At 41.9% G+C, this 22392-nt stretch overlaps 2 protein-coding genes and 1 long non-coding RNA gene across 3 annotated transcripts; 2 read left to right on the top strand and 1 right to left on the bottom strand.

Moving 5' to 3' along the window:
* Positions 1 to 1596: 1596 nt before the first annotated feature.
* On the bottom strand, positions 1597 to 10660 carry LOC114791165 (uncharacterized). Its single transcript, XR_003749929.1, has 3 exons — positions 10475 to 10660; positions 3677 to 3898; positions 1597 to 1725 (listed from the first exon to the last, which is right to left on the bottom strand). It is a non-coding gene; the product is annotated as an uncharacterized LOC114791165 (long non-coding RNA).
* A 1915-nt stretch (positions 10661 to 12575) lies between these two features.
* LOC114789883 (free fatty acid receptor 2-like) lies at positions 12576 to 13995 on the top strand. Its single transcript, XM_028979314.1, has 2 exons — positions 12576 to 12717; positions 13062 to 13995. The coding sequence occupies exon 2, from the start codon at positions 13078 to 13080 to the stop codon at positions 13993 to 13995; it is 918 nt and encodes a 305-aa protein (XP_028835147.1). The 5' UTR covers positions 12576 to 12717; positions 13062 to 13077.
* Positions 13996 to 18604: 4609 nt separating this feature from the next.
* Positions 18605 to 21352, top strand: LOC114790573 (free fatty acid receptor 2-like). Its single transcript, XM_028980750.1, has 2 exons — positions 18605 to 18841; positions 20319 to 21352. The coding sequence occupies exon 2, from the start codon at positions 20345 to 20347 to the stop codon at positions 21251 to 21253; it is 909 nt and encodes a 302-aa protein (XP_028836583.1). The 5' UTR covers positions 18605 to 18841; positions 20319 to 20344; the 3' UTR covers positions 21254 to 21352.
* The last annotated feature ends 1040 nt before the right edge of the window (positions 21353 to 22392 follow it).

Genomic DNA, 22392 nt, shown 5'->3' with positions numbered 1-22392 from the left:
CCAAGGTGCTCAGGAACTTCTACTCCTGCACCATAGAGAGCATCCTGATGGGAAACATCTCAACCTCGTTCGGGAACAGCACCATGAAGGTCAGGCGAGCCCTACAGAGGGTGGTTCGATCAGCCGAACGAATCATCCGTACCAAGCTCCCTGACCTTCAATCTATCTACAGCAAATGGTGCTTTACCAGGGCCAGGAAGATAGTGAAGGACCTCACCCACCCCAACAATGGACTCTTCTCTCTGTTGCGATCAGGGAAGCGCTTTCGCTCCCTGAAGTCCAACACAGAGAGAATGAGGAGGAGCTTCTTCCCGCAGGCTGTCCGAGCTCTCAACAACAACAGTACATAGAACTCCAGCACTTTCACCTTCAATCACTCTGGACTCTTTGCACAAATCACTTTGCACAAAATCACTTTGCACAAAATCTTTGCGCTTTTTACTGCTCTTTTTTTTATGGCTCTTTTTTTTTAACATTATCTTTCACTCATTTGCACGCCTTCACCCTACCAGTTACACATATTACACTTTTACACGCAAAAGTGTAATATTTGGTTATGTTTGCAACATTTGCATATTGGTTCATTATATACTTGTAACATTTGCAATACTGTGGTCTGTAGCAGTCCCAAAAAGCATTTCACTGCATATCATACCGTGTATGACTGTGTATGTGACAAATACAAAAAAAATTGAATTTGAATTTGAATTTGAACCAGGCCCAACACTCCTTAGCTTCCAAGATCAGACGAGATCAGGCTTTGGCTGGTGAAGCCCTAAGACCTCAAAACAAAAATTGTTCTCATACATATGTTTGTATGTATGTATGTGTGCACTTGTGAATTATAATTAGACGTCAGTTGAACTTAATTAGGATCCAGGATTCATGTACAGAGCAAAATTAATTTCTAACTCGAAAACATTTTCGCAGACAAAATGCAGAAAGAACAGTGCAACAATACAAAAACCAAGTCTTGTAGTAGTCCATTAGGTAAGACACCCCACTTACCAAAATTACGTCCCTGAGTAAGACACTTAACCCTGGGGGACTGTCCCTGTAATTGGCGGTTGTAAGGCGCTCTGGATATGGGCGTCTGATAAACGGCAGAAATTGCCGTTTACAGTTTACATGTGCAATGTCACTTATGCCTACTAAATTATTTTTTTGCGTGTGTGTGTGTCTATGTGTGTGTGTGTGTATATATATATAGAAAATGCCAAGAGTATGCAAAGCAGTAATCAGAACAAAGGGTGGCTAGAATATAAAATATGTTTCAGTTATTTCGCCTTTTTTTGTTAAGTACATAAATGCACACATGTGTTCATTCATAGTTTTGATGCCTTCAGTGAGAATTACACCAATATAAATAGTCATGAAAATAAAGAAAACACATTGAATTAGAAGTTGTGTACAAACATTTAGCCTGTACTATATACATATATATATCATATATATGTTACATATGAGAAGAACTAATGTGTGTATTGAAATGTACAGCACATGGATTGTCTTGAGTCTCCTACCAGAGACTACAAAGTAAAAGACTAAAATGGCAGTGCATGGTGTAAATATCTTTTATTGCAGGAAGTGGTGTGAAAATGATCCTCTGCATCATCTTCACTGCTCTCTGCAGAGCCCTTTGGTCCTGTGCAGTGCAGCTGCCATACCAGGCTGTGACACACCCTTTTATTAATGAGTGCAGAGCAAGTCAGTTGTTTTGATCAACTGTGAATAAATCAAAATAGAGTTAATTGCATATGAGCATTAATTAAAAGACATAATCAAAGGCATTCCTTTGCATAGTCAATAGGGAACAGGACAAGAAATTATTAGTTTTATTTTGACTGTCATAAACAATCCTGGTTCCTGCATTTTTGGAGCACAAATTAGATTTGTTCTATAATAATATAATTCTATAATTCTCTTGTAATAACTAAAAAAAAATACATTTCAATCAAAATGAAAAACATTGAGGCTGGATAAAAGTTTTTAGAATTACACCCAATATTAAATAGAAAATCAATATTCAACAATCTGAGAACATTTATCTGACCTCTACCTTCTGTGGGCTTCATTAACAAGCTAATAAGCCACAACTGGAATAAACAAACATTACTGGGAAGCCAAATGCATCTCCCCACCCCATCTGCACATTTCACCCTGTCTGCATGAATTGGACATGGATGAGGAATGCTCACCCATCATTTACATTTATGGCATTTAGCAGATGCCCAGGGCAAATTACAACCAGTAGTTACAGGGACAGTCCCCCCCTGGAGACACTTGGGGTTAAGTGCCTTCCTCAGGGACACAATGGTAGAAAGTGCCGTTAGTACCTGGGACTTCTGCTTTTCAGGCAAGACTGGGCTACTACCACCCCCATTGAAACATAGGTAGGCACGCGGGTTAAGTGGGTAACAAAGCATGTGTGCGATGGGATATATTAGCAAATTTAGGACCTGGCAACGTGAGGAAATTACTCAATTTCACACCTAAAACAATGGGCACAAAGCACAGGGGCTGGGAGAGAGCCTGTCACATGACAACACTGCCACCTACTGAGATGATGCAGGAAGTAGACAGTGGCCAGAGCAGTTCTCGTTTCCCAGCAGTTTGGGTTTACTAGGAAGATGGCAGAACACATGCCAAAATGCCAAAAAAATACATGTAGTAACCATGCGGTCAAATCAAATGAACAACTCAAAGATGATTGAAATGAAGTATACAGCGGGAAGATGAATGAGAAAATTAAACGAGATGTCAGGATCCCTGATGTCCGGATGGTTGGAAATTTTTACTACTACGTCCCAACACTGATGCAATATACAACAGCCAATTATTGCTTTATGTTTCTGGCCCAGAGGCTCATGTTTAGCTTAAATGTTCTTTTGTGAGTGTGTGTGGTGAAGTGCTTTAGTTGTTTTTTATTGTGTTGGGCTAAAGGGACAAAAGGCACAGATGTAGAGAGGGAAGGTGTGATGAGCCACAGACACATTTGTGAATATTTGTGTATATGTGTGTGTGTGTGTGGTAACTGGTAAAATCACCACATCTAGCAAAGTTTCCATATTCTAGAATACATACGCACATGCTCTGCTAAAGCGATTTAGGCTGAGACACAGTTGCCATTATAATTCAATGTTTCAAATTAGAACACAGTATGGCCATGCGTTGAACAGCACTGCTGTGCATGCGTGGATTGTCCTGAGTCTCCTAACTGACAGTACAAAGTAAAAGAGTGCATGTCTTTTATTGCAGGGAGTGGTGTCAAAATTATCCTCTGCATCATCTTCACTGCTCTCTCAGGGTCCTGTATATGTATTCTATATTTATTTCCATTTTTATTTAATTTCAATATATTTTTGAGTATTTGATCATTTATGACAGAGCTCCCCTCTCATGAAAACTTCACTTTGTAAGATTATTTAACATTAAAAGTTCCCCTAGCCTGTCTATGGTCCTGCAGTGACTAGAAATGGGGTTATTTATAAAGTGTGCATTCTGCTTCAGCCTTCTGAGAGTGCCAGATCAGGCAGTCAGATCTGGAATTTGTCCCCTTATGTTGTCATAAGGGGAAAGGTTACCTCCCATTTCTCATGCTTTTTCCTCTCAAATAATTTCACACTCCTCTTAGTTCCATCACAAGAGACTCTGAAGAACCAATGGGTTAACTTACTTTATTTCTGGAAAACACGACTGTTGTGGTTGGTGCATGGTGTAGATGACGTCATTTCCGTGAATGCCCCTCAACTTCTATAGGCTGCTCTCCTCCTCGTCCCGCCTCTCTCCTCCGAAATGGACCATCCTGGGGAAATCTCATTGTGTGACTGGCTAAAAAAGGCTGTAGATCTGCACCAAGGCAAAATTCTGGTCAGAGACTTTAGTATTAGGGGACCACCTAGATCGAAATAAAAGCAAAACAAATTTCATGTCAGGGGACCTTTAAATTAAATACATAACATGAAAATTCAGATTCATTTACGTAGTAAAATGTTTTAATGTAGTCAGATTTCGGTGCCCACCGGGGATAGAAATGCATTGGATTTTTATCATAAGATATCATGAAGACCTGACAACTCATTTACACATTCAGCAATCAGACAGCTCTATCTAGTGGTGCTTCCTTAAATGTCACTGAAAACTATCGCAACTGATAGTAACCTAGTATAGTTAAATCTAATCTTGTCTGCACCAATACTAAGTATTGAAATGGTGAACACAGCCTCCCTGTTCTACAAAACTGGTACAGATTACTGTCTTTTTTTTGGGTTCTATCTGCAGTCTGGGCTTGGGTAAGGTCACATGTCAGCACGAGACAGGAGTGCTAGTTTGCATCCACCACTAAACCACATAGACAATCCTGCAATGATGCTGTTCCAAACGTTTCTTAAATACTGAATGCGAAACTACCTTCCTTGCTCCAGTGCAATAGCAGAAAGGCAATTCCGGATAAAGCAGACAAGCAAAGTCAATCATTACAGACCTTGTGCACAGTATTGCAAATGTTTTTTATTGTGAAGTCCTGGAATTGGAACTGAGCAAACCAGTGCATTTTCAATATCAGCAGGAATCTTAAGAAGTGTCTGTGGAAATGTTATAGTCCTATGTACATCCTAACCATCTGGACAATTGTGTGAGCTCCAGAGGTTCTTTCACTCCATGCAACCGCTTCTCACAAGTGAAAAATAACATGAAATATCCTTAAAATTATCAGCATCGTGCCTTTCATCACTATATGCAGTTTTGACCTACTGGGTATGGTGTTCACAGAGACTTGTACACTTTTGTCATGCTTTCCTTATCATCATGGTCTACAAAAGTTATCACAATTCTGTCCTCAATTACTGCCCTTGTTCTTCCTCTCGCCCATTTATTAAACCTTCCAGCCTTTTTACATTTGACTCTCTATGCCGTGATTTTTCAAATTCGGATACTAGTAGCTGTTAGGAAGTGGGGTATATTGATCACGATCACCAGGGGCCATAAACAGGAATGAGCAATGTTACAAATTATACAAAATTGTACAAAATGTACAGTTTTACAGTTTACTTCATCTGCAATGTTCCTAGATTGTTAAAATGTATGAGACAGGGGGAGTTGTTACACAGGTTTGCCTGTAGATGACAGTGTAGTCCCACAACTTTCCACAACTTCACAACTTGTTTGATACAAACAATGACAACTTGACTGCTGTTGGAGAATGTTGATAATAGATAATTATTTTAATATTAAAAGTGTGTGTGTGGGCTACTGGATCCGGCCTTCTCTGAAGGCGGGCTCGCTGGCTGATGGGTGGTGGATAAAATATTTCAGTACTTTACTCACTTTTAATAACAGAGTGGGAACTCAGAACAACAGCCACATACTTCTGCAAGCTCGTCTCTCACACGCACTTCTTCCACCTAAAACTCTTCCCCCTATCAACACACCAAGAACCATTAACAACCACCATTCCTGTGGTTACATTAGCCTCAGTCTGTGGCTTAAACTTTTACAGCCTGTTTGCTGTTCAGTCAGTTCACCTGTTTCTGATCTACCCCAGGATGGACTGTTTTTTCCTGAGTGTGGATGTACCTTTTCCTCACAGTGTGTTCATATTACTGGGTGCACAGTTTCTTTTCTTTGATTTCCCATATATTCTCATGCCAGAATGCTTTTTATTGACTTCAGCTCACCATTCAACACTCATCCCTCAGAAGCTGGTAAGGAAGTTGGACCTGCTGGGAATAAGCTCTCCACTCTGCAGCTGGATCTTGGACTTCCTAACAGACAGGCCCGAGTCTGTGTCTATAGGAAATAACACCTCCAAGGTCCTCAACCTGAGCACGGGTTCCCCTCATGGATGCTGTTCGGCCCACTCCTGTTCACTCTCCTGACACACGACTGTGCTGCGCGGTACAGTTCGAACCACATCATCAAGTTCGCAGATGACACAACAGTAGTGGGGCTCATCACCAACAACGATCAACGATCTGCCTACAGAGAGGAGATGAAACATCTGGTGGATTGGTGCCGGAGCAACAACCTGACTCTCAATGTCCAAAGAGGTGGTTGTCAACATCAGGAAGAAACCGACTGTCCCCACCCCACTGCACATCGATGGATCTGCTGTTGAGATCGTCAGCTGCGTGATGTTCCTGGGTGTGCACATGACAGATGACCTCTCCTGGAGCCTCAACACCACCTCCACCACCAAGAAAGCCCAGCAACGTCTACACTTCCTCAGGAAGCTGAAGAAGGCCAACCTCCCTCCTCCCATCTGTCACATGATTCCATCCATGTGACCGGGAGCAACACGGAGATGAGGTAACATGGCCACGCCAGCCGCTCAGTCACTGATTGGCATTCATCCACTCGACTCAGCTCCTTCTTAACCTCAAATCAGTAAGATTAATCCTCACCTCTCCACTCTTCCCCTTCATCCTGTCCCTTCCCCAATTCAACCTAAATTGCAACATCCATGTGGTGTTTTTGCTCTCGCATATTAAACCAGAGGAAACGTACCTGCCTCCTTGCGTTCAATCGCACCGGGGTTTCTCGTTTCATCCAACACGCACTCACGTTCTGGTCCCACACCGGGACCCTGACACCATCCTCACACCATTCTACCAGGGGACTATTGAGAGTGTTCTCTGCTGCTACATCACTGTCTGGTACAGGAACTGCACTGTCGCTGAGCAGAAGGCCCTGCAGCAGATAGTGAAGACAGCAGAGCGCATCATCAGTGTTACACTTCCACCCATCTCTCAGCTCTACAAGAAACACCTCGTCCTTCGAGCTCGGAACATACTCGGTACTCACACCACCCCTCACATGCCCTGTTCTCCCTCCTACCATCTGGCAGACTCTGCAATAGCTTCTTACCACAAGCCATCAGACACCTGAACACACACTGTGATTTTGGACTGACACCCTCACACACACACACACACACACACTACCTCTGTTATATTGTAATATAATCTATTCCTGCACCGTTCCATCTTGATTATCTATCTGTAATATCGACTACTAATGCACTGTTTCTTTTTGCACAGCATTATTATGTAACCCAGATGGTCGGTGTCGCACACGTGCACTTTATGTCAGTATGTAACTTTGTCTAATGTTACTTGTTGCACCAAGTTCCGGAGAAACGTTTTTTCATTTCACTAGTTATTGTCTAACACAGATATAGCTGAAATGACAATAAAGCTGAACTTCAATTGCTGTTTGAAAATGGGACGGGACACAGCCATCCTAATGTTTGTTCCACACCTGAGGATCCAGGACTGAAAAGAGTAGAGGGAGAAGTGTTCCCAGGATAGAGCCATGAGGGACCCATTAGGAACAGTTTGGTGTTTGACTAAAATGTATAAAGCTGATGCATTCAAAGCCTGAAATCAAAAATAATGTCCACAGTGATTACTTGCATATTGAAGTTAGTTTTGGCTCAGAGCTCAAACTTTTTTATGAAAAATCATAAAAAAATCAAGCTTGTGCAGATGGAGTAGCAGCTAACCACTTTTCAGGGGTTAGAAGCCCCAGATATTGAGGCTCAAGATAAACAAACAGTTCATTGTGGATCACACCATGGCAAGCGCATTTCCTCATTTCCTCAGTAACCAGTGAAGCCCTTGGAGATAAAAGGAGACACAATTCTGTATCGGTGCATTTCCACTTGAGCAAATACAATTGAACAGAAAAAACCTAAGAAGCTTCTCAGTTTTCTCGATGTGCATCTCAAGACTCAATTGCGCGTGGATTGAAGTAAAATGATTGTCATTATGAAGCACATAGTGACACAACTAAATATGTCCCCTGCATTTAACCTATAACCTTGTGAGCAGTGGGCAGCCATGAAAGGCACCGGGGAGCAGTGTGGGATTTGAACGGCCAAACTGAACCTTCTGATTACGAGTCTGTCTCCTAACCTGCTAGGCCACCACTGCAGATTGTCAACAGTTGTCTGCATTCAATTTTCAAGAAATTCTGAGAAATTTTACTGCCAAAAGCTTGCATTCTGTGAAATCATCATGTTGAAGGTTTATTTTCATAATAATAAGTTATTAGCATGTAGTTAATGGTGTTTGGAACAGTCTGGAATCATGACTGGAACCATTAAAAACTGTCAGTATCTGATCTGTCCCCATGATGATGATGAAAGTGAAGAGATTTTCATTTGTAAAACACAAGACAGCACACGGTGACACAACGAAATGTGTCCTCTGCTTTTAACCATCACCTTTAGTGAGCAGTGTGGAGCCATGACAGGCGCCCGGGGAGCAGTGTGTGGGGATGATACTTTTGCTCAGTGGCACCTCAGTAGCACCTTAGCGGTTCGGGACTCAAACTGACAACTTTCTGATTACGGTTTCAACCTTCTAAAAACATCCTAGTTCAACCCATGTAGCAACAATGCTAATGAAAATGTGAATGAAGATCCGGTCAAATGGACATATCACACATACAGCTCTGATATGCATCTGATCCTATACACAGCTGCATGACCTAACAACTGCAGAGCTGCAGTACTCTTCTCAGTGAAGCCTAAACTTTGTGCTAGCTTTGTATCTACTTTGGCTTGCAAATTGAACAAAATATAAGTTAATTGACTGTCATAAACAAGCACAAAGCATAAATTATTGCCTGGTATTAGATCCCTGGGTAGCATTGTTCCGATAATTTATTTCATAAATTATGTTCTGTGAATTAACAATGACATCACAGCATAGATAATTAAACAGTACTCAACTATAGATATAAATAATTATGACATTATCAAATAAAGATCAGGCAAAATGGGACTGAAGACAGGCACACTCGTGTAGCTTTTAGACCAATGACATTGTTGTCCCACGCATTGCAACATCTTGGTCATTTTATTTGCATATATTGGTTTTGCATAAGCATTATTTTACTGAAGTATTGTACACCCATTATACATTGAACTATTTTGGTGCAATCATTTTGTTTTCATGTTTATACAGTTCACAGATTTTTATTGTAGAAGTTTATTGTAACAAGTGAGACTAGTTTTCTGGTCCTGTGCATCACATGGCAAGTTTTTAAACTGCTTGTATGGCTTTTGTCATAACTTTATATTGAACTACCCAGCAGTAAGGCAGGACAAGTACTACATACATGTCACACTTGTTCATAGTTTTGACCACTAGTTCTCCACAATTCAGTTCCGGATCACATGACATTCAGAATAACTGCGTTTAGAACTGGACAGTCTGCTGTGGGAGAGAACACATGCTAATAGAGATGGAAGGTTAGGTGCCCCTTCCCTTTTTGCTGTGTCAACATTGTTACATGTTCCATTATCCATTAGTGGATACTCATAGGTCATCCACTGTGACAGTTCCTCGTTAGCAGACACTGATCCTTCATGCACTACCATGTTATATGGTACGTGTTCATGCAAAATATGTGGAAATGCTATAAATATATAGAAAGGAAATTTATAACAATGATTATTGTAACCAGTGTGAAGAATGTAACTACCCTTTATAGCGGATATGTACAAGCTCAGGTTATTCACCTAGGTGGGGACCAGTGTCTAGGTTCGTGGAGGTAAATGCTGTGCTATGTGATAGTCAGGGGAAAAAGATGCTCAGACCAGGGGAGACAGTTGAACTTGCTATTATATTTAAATGGGCAAATAAAATGTACAAACTAACAGCCGGCATTCACTATAAAAAACACAACATGAACTTCTCTCTTATAAAACCACTTTTATTCCACAATCACCGAAATTTGTCTCTCTCTCTCTGGTGGTGCTGCGTTGTACTGACTAAGCGCTAACAAAAATGAGGGCGGGACTTTCTCCTCTCCTGCAATAGCGATACAGTACTGAGTGGCCTGACCAATAGCAATTAAACAAATCTTGACAGGCACCCAAATAACTTTAAATAGTCATAGTATTGTTTAGTTTGAGTGACAAGAACAAAAAAAAATTTACTTTTCATGAATTACACCATCCCTAAATGAAATGAGTTTCCATCATTAAAAAAAACATTAAGAATATGTCTTAGATGCCATGTTTTCTTCTTGAAGCATGTTGTATGCTACGGATTATCATGTGAAATTAGGATGTTTCTGCATGTCATCTGTGAATGTCAAATTTTATGCATGCATGAGCTATAATGACACTACATACCAAAATACATTTTGGGGAGGCAATGTAAAGAAATAGTGACTGGACTGATTTTTGTCTCTTTTGTCCTTATAAAGGCTTCAACTGTACTATGTTTGGAACTGCACATCTGCAATACTTATGAGTTATATTTATATTATGGCTTCATCATAAAATTCTGGCTTTAGCAGACAACTGTTTTCCTGGTTGGCATGACAAATTAAATATATAATTTACCTCAACTGAGGTCAATTCTATATGCAGGCCTATACACACCACTGCTAATGGTCAGTCCAATGGGTTGGGCAGGCAGAAAGTCATGAACAGGTATAACTGAATTAGCAAGAAACTGACCTTGTCTTCTGTTTGCTCGTTCAGCAGCTTAACGTGATCATCCTCTGCAGATAAAGGAAGGATTTCCGTTGCAACTCTAAACAGTATACTGAGCATGCACTGGCCAATGCAAACTCCACAAGCGATGTCTGATATGAGAACTTCCCTGCAGAGCAGCAAAGAGTCTTGCTTTCAGTTTGGTTGGAGATGTTTGTAGTGTTGAACTTTGTGCCAAATTGTCATCTGCATTTTCTGCTACATGAACTGCATTCTCATCTTATACACTCAGCCACAACTGGGCCAAGAACGTTAGTGCAGCACCTCCCAAGCTCCATCTGGTTGGGCTCTGGCTGGGCCACTCAAGGACATTCACAGAGTTGTCCTAAAGCCACTCCTTTGATATCTGGGCTATGTGCTTAGAGTGTTTGTCCTGCTGAAAGATGAACTGTTGCCCCAGTCTGAGTTCAAGAGCGCTCTGGAGCAGTTTTTAATGCAGGATGTCTCTGTACATTGCTGCAGTCATCTTTCCCACTAGGCCACCACGGCCCCTGTGGCAAAGGTTGTGAATACTTACAGCTTTCTCAGTTTTTTTATTTTATATTTCCAAGTAAACCAACTTCCAAGTAAACCATTTTCACATTGACATTATGGGGTGTTGTGTGTAGAATTCTAACATAACAAAATGTGGAAAAAGTGATGCGCTGTGAGTTCTTTATGGATGCACTGTAACATTTATTCAAAAATACATACATACTGACACAAATAGATTGCAGTGTAAATAACATTTTAGAAAAATAAACATGTTGACAACAAGCAAGACAGACGGTGCCAAAAACCAGCAAAATGAAAATGTGTGCAAATACTGCTGTAGTAATGCAAATACTGCCGTAATAGATAATGTTCTAACCATAGAAGAGGTAGAATATGTGTGTGTCGGTTCCCTGAGTGTTTAGTTGTCTGATGGCCTGTGGGATGAAGCTCTTGCAGAGTCTGGCAGGGACGGCCCGAATGATTCTGTACCTTTTTCCGGATGGCAGGAGGGTGAAGAGTGCATGTGAGGGGTGTGCAGAGTCATTCACAGTGCTGGCGGCTTTCCAGGATAATGAGTCAAACTGCACAAATGGTTTAATAATGAACTGAGGAACACAACTTGGCCTCCAGATTCTCTAGATCTCAGTCCAGTCCAGCACCCCGTGGGACATAAGTCATAGTGTTATGGCTGATTGGTGTGTACAGCCAAATTATTAACCAAATTTGGATATAAAATCTTATCAGAGACCTTTGGTTGATTTTGTAAAAGCACAACAGAAACACCCTTCCTCTTTCATTAGAACTTGAACAGGATGTTAACAGGAACTACGTCTTATCTGGACTATTACAAACTTGCTTTTTTTTAAGTGTCTGTGTCAATACAAAGAGCTTTCAACAATCCCAACAATATATATATTTTTTATTTGATCCAAGTATCTAATGGTGGTTTTAAAATCATTTTGAAAGGATGGAGGACATCTTCCGTCTAGCTTGTCCATGATTGTGGTCCAACGCTAACTACAAGGTCAAGACCTCTGCTTGAAATTTTCACCACTGGCAATTTACACTTGTAATTGGGCTATTATGGATTCATTTTATGTGGCAACAAAATTGATCAATTATTATATAAATGATTATAAAAATGTATTATTAGTATTATTACTATTATTATTACATGTTATTAGTGGTTTATTACTGCTTTTCACCATTTAAAATTTCAAGCACAAGCTTGACATGACCTTTATATGATAGCATCAACTTAGCTCTTACTCACCTCAGCATTTCTTCTGTGACCTAAATAAGTGCAAACAAAGCGGTGCTATGACATCAGCAGATGACTCCTCCAGGTTCTTCTCCAGGCCTGGCAGACTGGGAGCACTGCCCAGGGGACAGGCCATAATATTTTAATTAGCCATTATGCAAATTGACCAGGCAAGGCCATGTCCATATATGCTACTGCTGATGGTTGGCTCACTGCATACATGTAGGGCAGACAGAAGGCAGCCAGTGGTGTAAATGGATTATGGAGAGTGTCTAATCTTGACCTCTTTTTTTCAGGCTTCTGACATGATCCAGTGCATTTGATGGACTGGATTTCTTTTTGCAGTGAATGAAGGGTCTGTTTTACAGCTCTCCAAAGAAAAAAATCATCTCACAGGGTTTCAGTCTTCAGTCCATCCTCTGCATGTTTTTCCTTTGTGAGGATCGTTCAGGGCAGGAATTACCTTGATAAGGTGGGTGCAGCAGTGCAGCTTTCTTTTGTTTGCTCTAAATGTCTACTGTCCTTTTTACTGTGTTTGCTGCTATTGATTAAAATTCATAGTGACGTGTTTGTCACAATTCACTTACTTTTGCTGTTTCCCATCAAATTCTGGGTTACGCCATTCAAAGAGAAATATATGATCCTTTTTCATTGGTTAATATTAAGCAAGCACCTTTATTAATAAGATATGAAAACTCAGAATGCAATGTTTACTATGACATCCATAAATCTTTTTTTGTTTTCAGTTATAATTTTTATCATAGACAGATGAACTAACCTGATAGCTGCTTGATTTTCTTTTTCTGTGTTATTCAGGCCATCTCTGTTCATCATGCAAGCCAACATCCAAGCTGAGGTGCTGCTTGCACTTTACATCCTGACTTTTCTAATTGGCCTACCAGCAAACTGTCTTGCATTTTATGCCTTTAGCAAAAAAGTCCGTGAAAATCCATCCCCTACAGACATCCTGCTGCTCAACCTGACCTCATCTGATCTTCTCTTCCTCATCTTCCTTCCTTTGAAGATGTACGAAGCAAGTCGTGGCATGCGTTGGTATCTCCCTAGGATTCTGTGCTCTATCACTTCCTTTGTCTTCTTCACCACCATCTACACCAGCTCACTTCTACTAATGGCTGTTAGCGTGGACCGCTACCTGGGTGTGGCCTTTCCGATTCATTACCGACAGTTGCGTAAGCCTCGCTACGCCATTGCTGGCAGTGTCTTCATCTGGTTCATGAGTGGCGCCCACTGCAGTATTGTTTTTATAACTGAGCACCTGCTATCCAATGCAAACTCCACAAGCAATGTCTGCTATGAGAACTTCACTGCAGAGCAGGGAAGAATCCTGGTTCCAGTGCGAATGGAGTTCTTTGTTGTGTTGTGCATGGTGCCACTCCTAATCTGTGTGTTCTGCTACCTGAACTGCATCCGCATCTTGTACACCCAGCCTCGAATCCGCCCACAGAGGAAGCGTAAGGCCATCGGCATGGCGGTGGGAACCCTCCTCGTCTTCATGGTCTGTTTCTTGCCCTACAACAGTGCACACCTGGTGGGCTTCATCAACAATGAGAGCCCCAGATGGAGGTACTACATGCTGCTGCTCAGCACCTTCAACACCTGCCTGGACCCCATCATCTTCCACTTCTCCTCCAGCACCTTCCGTGACACCACCAAACTTTCTATCTTCAAGATGCTGAGACTCCATCAAAAGAAGGATGTTTTAAGGGACAACCGGGCAAGTCAGAGCTAGCCAAGACCGTTTGGATACACACTGCATTGCTTTAGATTTGGTAATATGAATGACCAAATTTTGGTTATATGTAGTACAAAGAGCATCACACATTCAGGCCTGCTTGGGACAGACGGCTTGTACCAGAAGACCGCAAAGTCACAGGTTCAAACCCCACTTAATGTTGTGTCCATGAGTGTCTCCAGGGGGGCTGTCCCTGTACCATCTGGGGTTTACTCTTCCGTTGATTAGATCAAGGGTCAACCAAAACCCAGACGTGCATCCGCTGAATGTGCACTCTTAGTCGCTGACTTGTGCTTTTTTGCTGCCTGGTGAGTACGACATGCCAGCACGGTGCTGTTAGAGCATCCGCATCCAGAGCCGCAGAAAAGACAGACCGAATGTGTGCATGAAACCCTGTGGGGATTTTAGATAGTCTGAGTGCAGTTTGTAATGCTTTGAAAGCTATGATTTATTTAATTTAACATTCCAGGTCGGTCTGCCCCTAACTGGGCTACTTGTTTCAAAGGGATCCAACAGAGGGGGATAGACAACAATCATGGGCGTTTGCCCAGAGCGGCATCGTGGTGGGGACGGCATAATCTTTATTCTTTTTTTCCAACTTTGCAGGGAGATGTAAGGGATACAGAGGGATGGGGCAGCAGGAGCAATGACTGGCTAATAACCAGCTTACAAAATAAAACAAGATGCTGACGTTAGCTCTTTACTCGTATTGACAGGTCCACCTTAAATACCCGTATTGCGCCTATAGGGGTTATAGTTCAGTGAGGCTAACAGCCAGGAAATCTGTCACAATTAACAGAAACAGTCATTCTCTCGATGAGCTTCAAGAGGTCGTCACCTGAAATGGTTCTCCAACAGTCTTGAAGGAGTTCCCAGAGGTGTTTAGCACTTGTTGGCCCCTTTGCCTTCACTCTGCGGTCCAGCTCACCCCAAACCGTTCATGATGCCTTCAGTGAGAATCTACCCATGTATCCTGTCGTGTCTGTTGATTTGTTTTGCGCCCATTTGTAGCCCATTTTTCGTTTTTATGACTGCTGGAATACAGAGGGGAAGGAGCCACCACACCTGCTGTCTCACCAGTTTTCTTTCTTTCCTTTCTTTGTTTTATTTTGGTTTGGATATTTCATATTGGGCACTGTGTGCAACCAAATAAAAGTCCTTTATTATGACTGTTGAAGGCATCCTGTCTGTCTGATTATTTAAATGAGGGTACCTTCCTTAGGTTTTTCTTATTGCATGTAGCGTGGGTTTTATTTTGGTTGATTTATGATGTGTTATTTTCTTTGTATATTAAGTAAAGTAATTTTTAATGATCAAACCTGTGCTTTAATTATTTTGAGTAAATTCTGTGGGTGACCATCGCACAGTGGAGTAGTCAGGCTGCAAACATTTAGATTCTGCATGTGGTTGGTCATATTTCCCTCTTAGGCATTTAAATACTGATTGTAAGTAATGATAAATGTCCTAAATCAGGCCCGGCCCATACAAATGTGTTACCCTAGTCAAGCTCTTAGCACGCTGGAGGGAGGAGGCGTCTGGCAGAACTGCACTTTTTAAGCCTTCCTGGGTGACTCTAGTGGGAGTGTCCAAAATGCGGCTTTCTTTTGCTTGCACACGATTGCCCAGTGGGACTTTACCTCTATCGTAAAAAACGGCGTCCTGGAGGATTAAATGATGCTTTTGTCGGCATCACCTGGTGATTATTGGCTCTGTTGGATTATTGGCCCCATAGTGGGGGGGTGGGCAAATAAGGTCGCTGTGGTGGCCTCAAAGGAAGGTTCATTATTATTATTATTACTTATTATTAATACTTAATATAGTTTGACCCTAATGCAGGTCAACTCACGTGGTCTTGTTTTTTTTCATATTAAAACACGTTAATACCAACTAGTTTTATGAAACACTTTTTTTTCTTCATTTGTGGCGCCCCCTTAGCATTTGCCTATTTAGCCTATGCCACAGGCCAGTTTTCTGTAGAAAATGTAAATATAATATAATTGAACTGATATATCAATATTTTTTTATATTGCACATTTGAATATCTTTTTTATAATATATATATAAATTTTAAGCCTGGAAAATAGTTACTCCCCGAGCTGCTGAAGCTTCTGCTTTCGTCACACCGGATAACACACTGTGATGCTTTTTGATTTACGCAATGCACCGGCGACCGCTCAGCGTGCTTTCTGGAATTCAAAACTGTGACGCTTATTTAGACGACATTATCATCTATTCGTCCACCTGGTCCAAGCATATCCAAAATCTTACTGCTGTATTCAAGAGACTGCAGGATGCATCGCTGACTTTGTACTTGGCTAAGTGTGAGTTCGGCAAAGCAACTGTGACTTACCTGTGGAAAGAGGTGGGTCAAGACCAGGTGAAACCTGTGATGACTAAGATTCAGGCCATTCTTGCCTTACCAGTTCCCACATCTAAAATGGAACAGCGCTGATTTCTGGGAATGGCTGGATATTATCGGGCTTTTTGTAAAAACTTTTTGGAGCTAATGTGTCCCTTGACTGAACTGCTGCAGGCATGTGAACATTTTAGGTGGAATGAAGAATGCCACAATGCTATTGTGCTTTTGTTTTGTGTCTGTTTGTCTCTCTATTGTTCTTGCTGCTCCTGACTTCCATCGCCCTTACAAACTGGAGGTGGATTCCAGTGCTGTTGGAGCTGGGGCTGTGCTGTTACAAGAAGATGTGGATGGAGTTGATCATCCCATCACCGTTTTCTCAAAAAAGTTCTTGAAACAACAGGTGAACACCAGCACCATCTAAAAGGAGGCCTTTGGTAGCATCGATAATAGCATAACAACACTCTGAGGTATACATTGGGTGCACTACATGTTTTAGTTTTTGCAGACCACAATCCCCTGGTGTTTTATCATGGATGAAAAACACAAATCAGTGTATCATGCACTGGTCCTTCAATACAAACGTGGTGCAGACAGTGTTTTGGCAGACACCTTGTCACGGGCCTTTTAGATATTTGGGTGAATCAACACAGTATGTTGATATTTGGTGGTGGGGTGTGACATCCTGTGGTGGAGAGTGTGTATGTTCTGTTTGTGTGTCTGTCTTTCTCTCCCTTTTCCTCTCTCTATTGTTGCAGGGTGGCTCCTCATCAGCCCAAGATTGGACTCCATGACTGGTGGGCTGTAATAGGCCAGTGCAGGGGACTCAGAATGGCGTTTGTTTTGGACCGACCAGCGAGAGGTGGTGTGAACAGGAGCATGTGAGGAGAAGTGGAGATTTGAACCACAACCCAACTGAACAGAACCACAGTGTGGGGGTAGTATCTTGCTCAGTGGCACCTTGGCAGTTTGGGATATAACAACTATCTGTGGGCACAAGTTTAGACAGTTCTTTAATATTCGTAAAAGTTGAGCCCTCAGAGTCCAACTTGCCTACTATGATTTTATCTTCTTTTTTTTCTCTCCATTTTGCCAAGATCCATCTATAACCATGCATTTCTCCAGACCTTGTAGTTGTAGACCGAAATCTGTTTTGTCCTTCTGTCGGCTGAGTCTGATATCTTTCAGTACGCTGAGAAAATGAGTCCGGCTGATTCGGATCCTGTGTCTATGTGCAAGAGCAGCAATAACGTCATTGCACAACATTCCAAAATAAAAACAAAACATGATAAGCTGAGTCCTCTCCATCATGAGGTTTTAGAGATGTAAATGAATTTATAGTATTTTAAATAACTTGTGCGCAGTTCAGGGTACTTTAGGGGTTCCGTATACTACCCTTTAAGACTGTAGATCAGCGAACCAAGACTGTTTTCCTAATGTTCATTTGACGAATTCGCTAGAAGAAAATGTATTTAAGAGTGTCAGTGAACATTTGAGAGTCAAATGTCCATTGTCTTAAACTAAGAGCAAGGGATCATTACATAACCTAGCCGAGGCCTCTGTCCCTGGTACAAGAGACTTAATGTGATCATCTTTCTGGTACATCCCATCTCTTTCCCTTTTACTAGGTCTGATAAAATGGTGATAGGCTAGAACTGATTAGAATATTATTTTCCATCAGGCCTCGTAAGTATGACACATCTGTGAGATTTTAAATGAAACATGTAAAATAAACTTGAATTTTAACAAGTAATGACACTTTATAGCAACGGCTTTTTTGTTGATCTTATTGCTGTGATGACAGTTCTAGCCCTAATCTGTTTTCGGTCTTGGTCTCAGCCTTGGTCTTGGTACCCTCAAGTCTCGGCAGGCCAAGTCTCGGTTTAGGCCAAGACACTGCCTACATTGACTACAACACTACAAGCCATGTGCTACACATCACACACATACACACAAAGGTTCACATCACCCCTAGCTCTAGCTCGTTCAGTGTGGGGTATTACATATAAGTTGGGTTTCTCCCTCAATCCTGCATCATTGAAATTGTGCTGTTTTTGAGTTTACTGTTTGTTTCTGGCCACTGTTTCTTGTGATTTAATAAAATTATCTGTTTATTAAATGTCGAGCATTTGCGCCTCCTTCACACCCCGTGGCATGACAGAATGCAGGACCGACCTGAGGTGCCTGTCCAGCATCGCGTCTGACTGCAGAGAGTCTGCGCCCTTCTGGGTGTCCCAGCAAGGTTCCGTGCCCCGCCTGCTTCTGGCTCTCCAAGTCCAGCGGAGCTGACTGTGGCCAACCAGAACCACTATGCTCCCAGACAGGTCAGCAGTGTTGAGCCAGTCCCGCCGCTGACCTGCAAGATTGTGAGGATCCATGGGCTGCATTCCATCCCTGCGCCCCGACACCACGTCTCTGTGGCCACGGGGTCAGAGTGTGGCAGCGCCAATTCTGCTTCTTCTGACCTCGGTCCCTGAAGTGCCAGCAGTAGGTTCCCCCTGTATGTCATTTTTTGTTTGTGTGTGTGTCGCCCCTGCCCCATTTCTTCTCGTCCAGCAGGTGGAGTCCCCATGGACGAGACTGGCTACAGTCTGGAGACTCTACTGCATCAGCACAAAACTGGGAAGGCTGGTCCTCATTTGCCCCCAGCCTATTTCAGGGTTAGGGGCTCCAGCCAAGGGGCCAGATAGCGAAGGGCTGGAGTAACACCTTGCTGTTTGGGTGGACAGGGCAGGCTCTGCAGCTGCTCTCAACACACCTCCATCCCTGTCGGCAAAAGGGGCTCTGCCTGAGTGCCCAGGCCCACCTCCATGGCCCAGTGTTGGGTAGCCCAGTGTTGCACTATTGTTGGGGGGCTAGCCAGGTGCTGCAGGTCACACATGCACAAGGGTTCGAATTACCCCCACCCTTTATATGTAGGTTTTCTCCCTCACTACCTTGACCTGCATTAGTCATGTTTTGCTGCTTTTCATTTGACTGTGTGTATTTGTTCCAGGCCATCGGGCCGATGTCTTTAATTTTCTGTTTAAATTTTTGCACAGATTTTACTCCGTGGCATGACCAATACAATCCGTTCAGACGATATATATAAAGATTGTACTGTATTACATTTTTGGATATAATTGTGCTGGTATATTTATGTAACAGTCATAGCAAGAGATAAGAATCTTAAAAGATTCTTTGCACTTCTCAGCTCAGCCATAAGAGTCACTGCTCAATGCTGAGTACTCGACATTTTAATAGACCTATATGCAAAATTGACCGCACCGGATGAATTGTTCATATGCATCAGTGCTCAGGGTCAATCCAATGGGAATTCATCAAGGAGTCAGATGGCAGTGGCTGGTGTTGTTGACAGAATTAAGGACAGGACCTCTTCTTTTTTTCTGTGCCTTTTCAACGTTAATTAAGATAATTATATTTAGATAAAGAACAAATTTTAGTCTCTTTGTGGGGATATTACAGATTGCAAAGGTTCATAACCTGAATGAGGTGGGTATCTGTGGCTTTTTTCATTCCTGTTTCGTGGATGTGTTCATTGTTATTTGTAGGAGCAACGCTTGGTGCTTTGTGTCTCGGCTGTACAAGCGTTTTTTTTGCAAGTAAATGATAAAGGATACGTTGGTTAAATATCTTTTTAAAAATTACATAAAAATAGACATGATCAGGTTGTGCAAAGACAGGCTGATTATAGTCTAAGAAAATCACTCACTTTAAGGTATAGTTTGTAAAAACAATAACAACAGGCTATCAACAGGTTCAAATCACACTTACTACCATTGTGTCCCTGAGCAAAACTTGCCACTACTGATTGTAAGTCGCTCTGGGTAATGGCATCTGATAAATGCTGTAAATTTAAATTTCTGATGATCACATGATCAGTTCAATATGACAGTTTTACTAAATGTAATAGCTTATATGAAAGTTTACTTTATATGTGACTCAGTTATTTTTTCCTTTTCAGACTTCTCCTCACAAGCTCTGCTGGTCATGTCCTCAGCGGTCATCAGTCCTGAGGCACTCCTTGCCATCTACATCCTAACCTTTGTCATCGGCCTACCTACTAACTGCTTGGCATTTCATAGCTTCAGCAAGAAGGTCTTGATCAATCCCACGCCCATGAAAATTCTGATGCTCAACCTGACCTCGTCGGACCTTCTCTTCTTGCTCTTCCTACCTCTGAAGATGTATGAGGCAAGCTGTGGCATTCGCTGGTACCTCCCAAAAATTCTCTGCTCCATCACTTCCTTCGTCTTCTTCACTACCATCTACACCAGCTCACTCCTGCTAATGGCTGTTAGCGTGGACCGCTACCTGGGCGTGGCCTTTCCAATTCCCTACAGGCAGATGCGCAAGCCTCACTACGCCATCGCTGGTGGTGCCTTCATCTGGTTCCTGACTGCTTCTCATTGCGGCAGTATTGTCTTTGTGACTGAGCATGTCCTGGCCAACACGAGCATCAATATTAACGTCTGTTATGAGAATTTCACAGCAGAGCAGCGCCAATTCCTGCTTCCCATGCGACTGGAGTTCTTTGTGGTACTGTGCTTTGTGCCGCTCCTCATCTGCGTCTTCTGCTACATCAACTGCATCCGCATCTTGTACTCCCAACCTCGAATCAGCTGGCAAAAGAAACGTAAGGCCATTGGCATGGCAGTGGGAACCCTCACCATCTTCCTAGTCTGTTTTTTGCCCTACAACTCAGCCCATGTTGTGGGTTTCATCACCAAGGAGAGCCCCAGATGGAGGTACTACGCCTTGCTGCTCAGTACCTTCAACACTTGCCTTGACCCAATCATCTTCTACTTCTTATCCACCACCTACCGCAACACCACCAAACATTCCCTTTTCAGGATTCTGAGGCTTCACCCTAAGGACATCCTGGCAAGACATAGCTAGCTAAAACTGCAACGTGTCCCCATGTCCCTACTTGTTTAATTAAAGTTTAGGGAGCAGTTTAATTATATATACTGCTCTGTATAGTTAAATGAAAATGTATCTAATGTCAAACGATCTTAGGCTCACTCTTTAACAGATGATGTTTTCATAACTAATCTTGTTAATAATTAACAATAAAATAATTTTAAAAATTAAGTCAGTACATTATAACATGTAAACAGTTGCACATACACAATTCACATAAGACTGATCAAATCAGATCAATACTCGACCAAAATAATTCAAGCATAATTTCATTTGGACCGGAACCATTATGGACTCCATCAAAAGTCTCTAAAGTCTCTATTTTAAAAGAAACCAGATTCTTGTTCTAGGCAATAATAGAACTGGTTCAGATTTGGTTCAACTTGCTTTTTCATGGGTTAACTGTAAACATTACTTTCTGCATATCCCTATTTCCAAATGACACTACAATGTTATCGCATTTACATTTTTACATTTACGGCATTTATCAGACGCCCTTATCCAGAGCGACTTACAATCAGTAGTTACAGGGACAGTCCCCCCCTGGAGCAACTTAGGGTTAAGTGTCTTGCTCAGGGACACAATGGTAGTAAGCGGGATTTGAACCTGGTCTTCTGGTTCATAGGTGAGTGTGTTACCCACTAGGCTACTACAACCCATTCACGCAGAAGCTCTGTTCTTTGTTCTTAAAATGGCTTTTAGTGCATCTGCTAAGTGCTGTGAATGTAAACTGGCCCTAGAATTGCCTTGGTGGAAAAGGTGGAAAAGAAGACCAAGCAAAGTGTGCACTGAATGCTTGAGACAACACATGTGCAAACCATGACATATCAGCAACAAATTAACATTCATATGTAATACAAAAGTACTTCGAGACTATACATTGAACAGCCATAACAATAATATTGAGACTGGCCCCCTTTTGCCACCAAAACAGCCCTGACTCCACTACTAGACCCGCTCTGCCTCTTTATCTCTCTCTCTCCCTTTACTCTTTATTCTCATTTTTGTTTTCTCTGTAACCTTGATACCTTTTTACATACAATATTCACATGTAACTGCAATAATTATTGTCCGGTGTTAATAAATTAGAAACTGTTCATTTTTAACCTCTATTG

This window comes from Denticeps clupeoides, chromosome 5 (assembly GCF_900700375.1).
Source record: "Denticeps clupeoides chromosome 5, fDenClu1.1, whole genome shotgun sequence".
In the NCBI taxonomy this organism is placed as follows: domain Eukaryota; kingdom Metazoa; phylum Chordata; class Actinopteri; order Clupeiformes; family Denticipitidae; genus Denticeps; species Denticeps clupeoides.
Note: the sequence above shows the minus strand (reverse complement) of the source record. Positions and strands in the feature narration are given on the sequence as shown.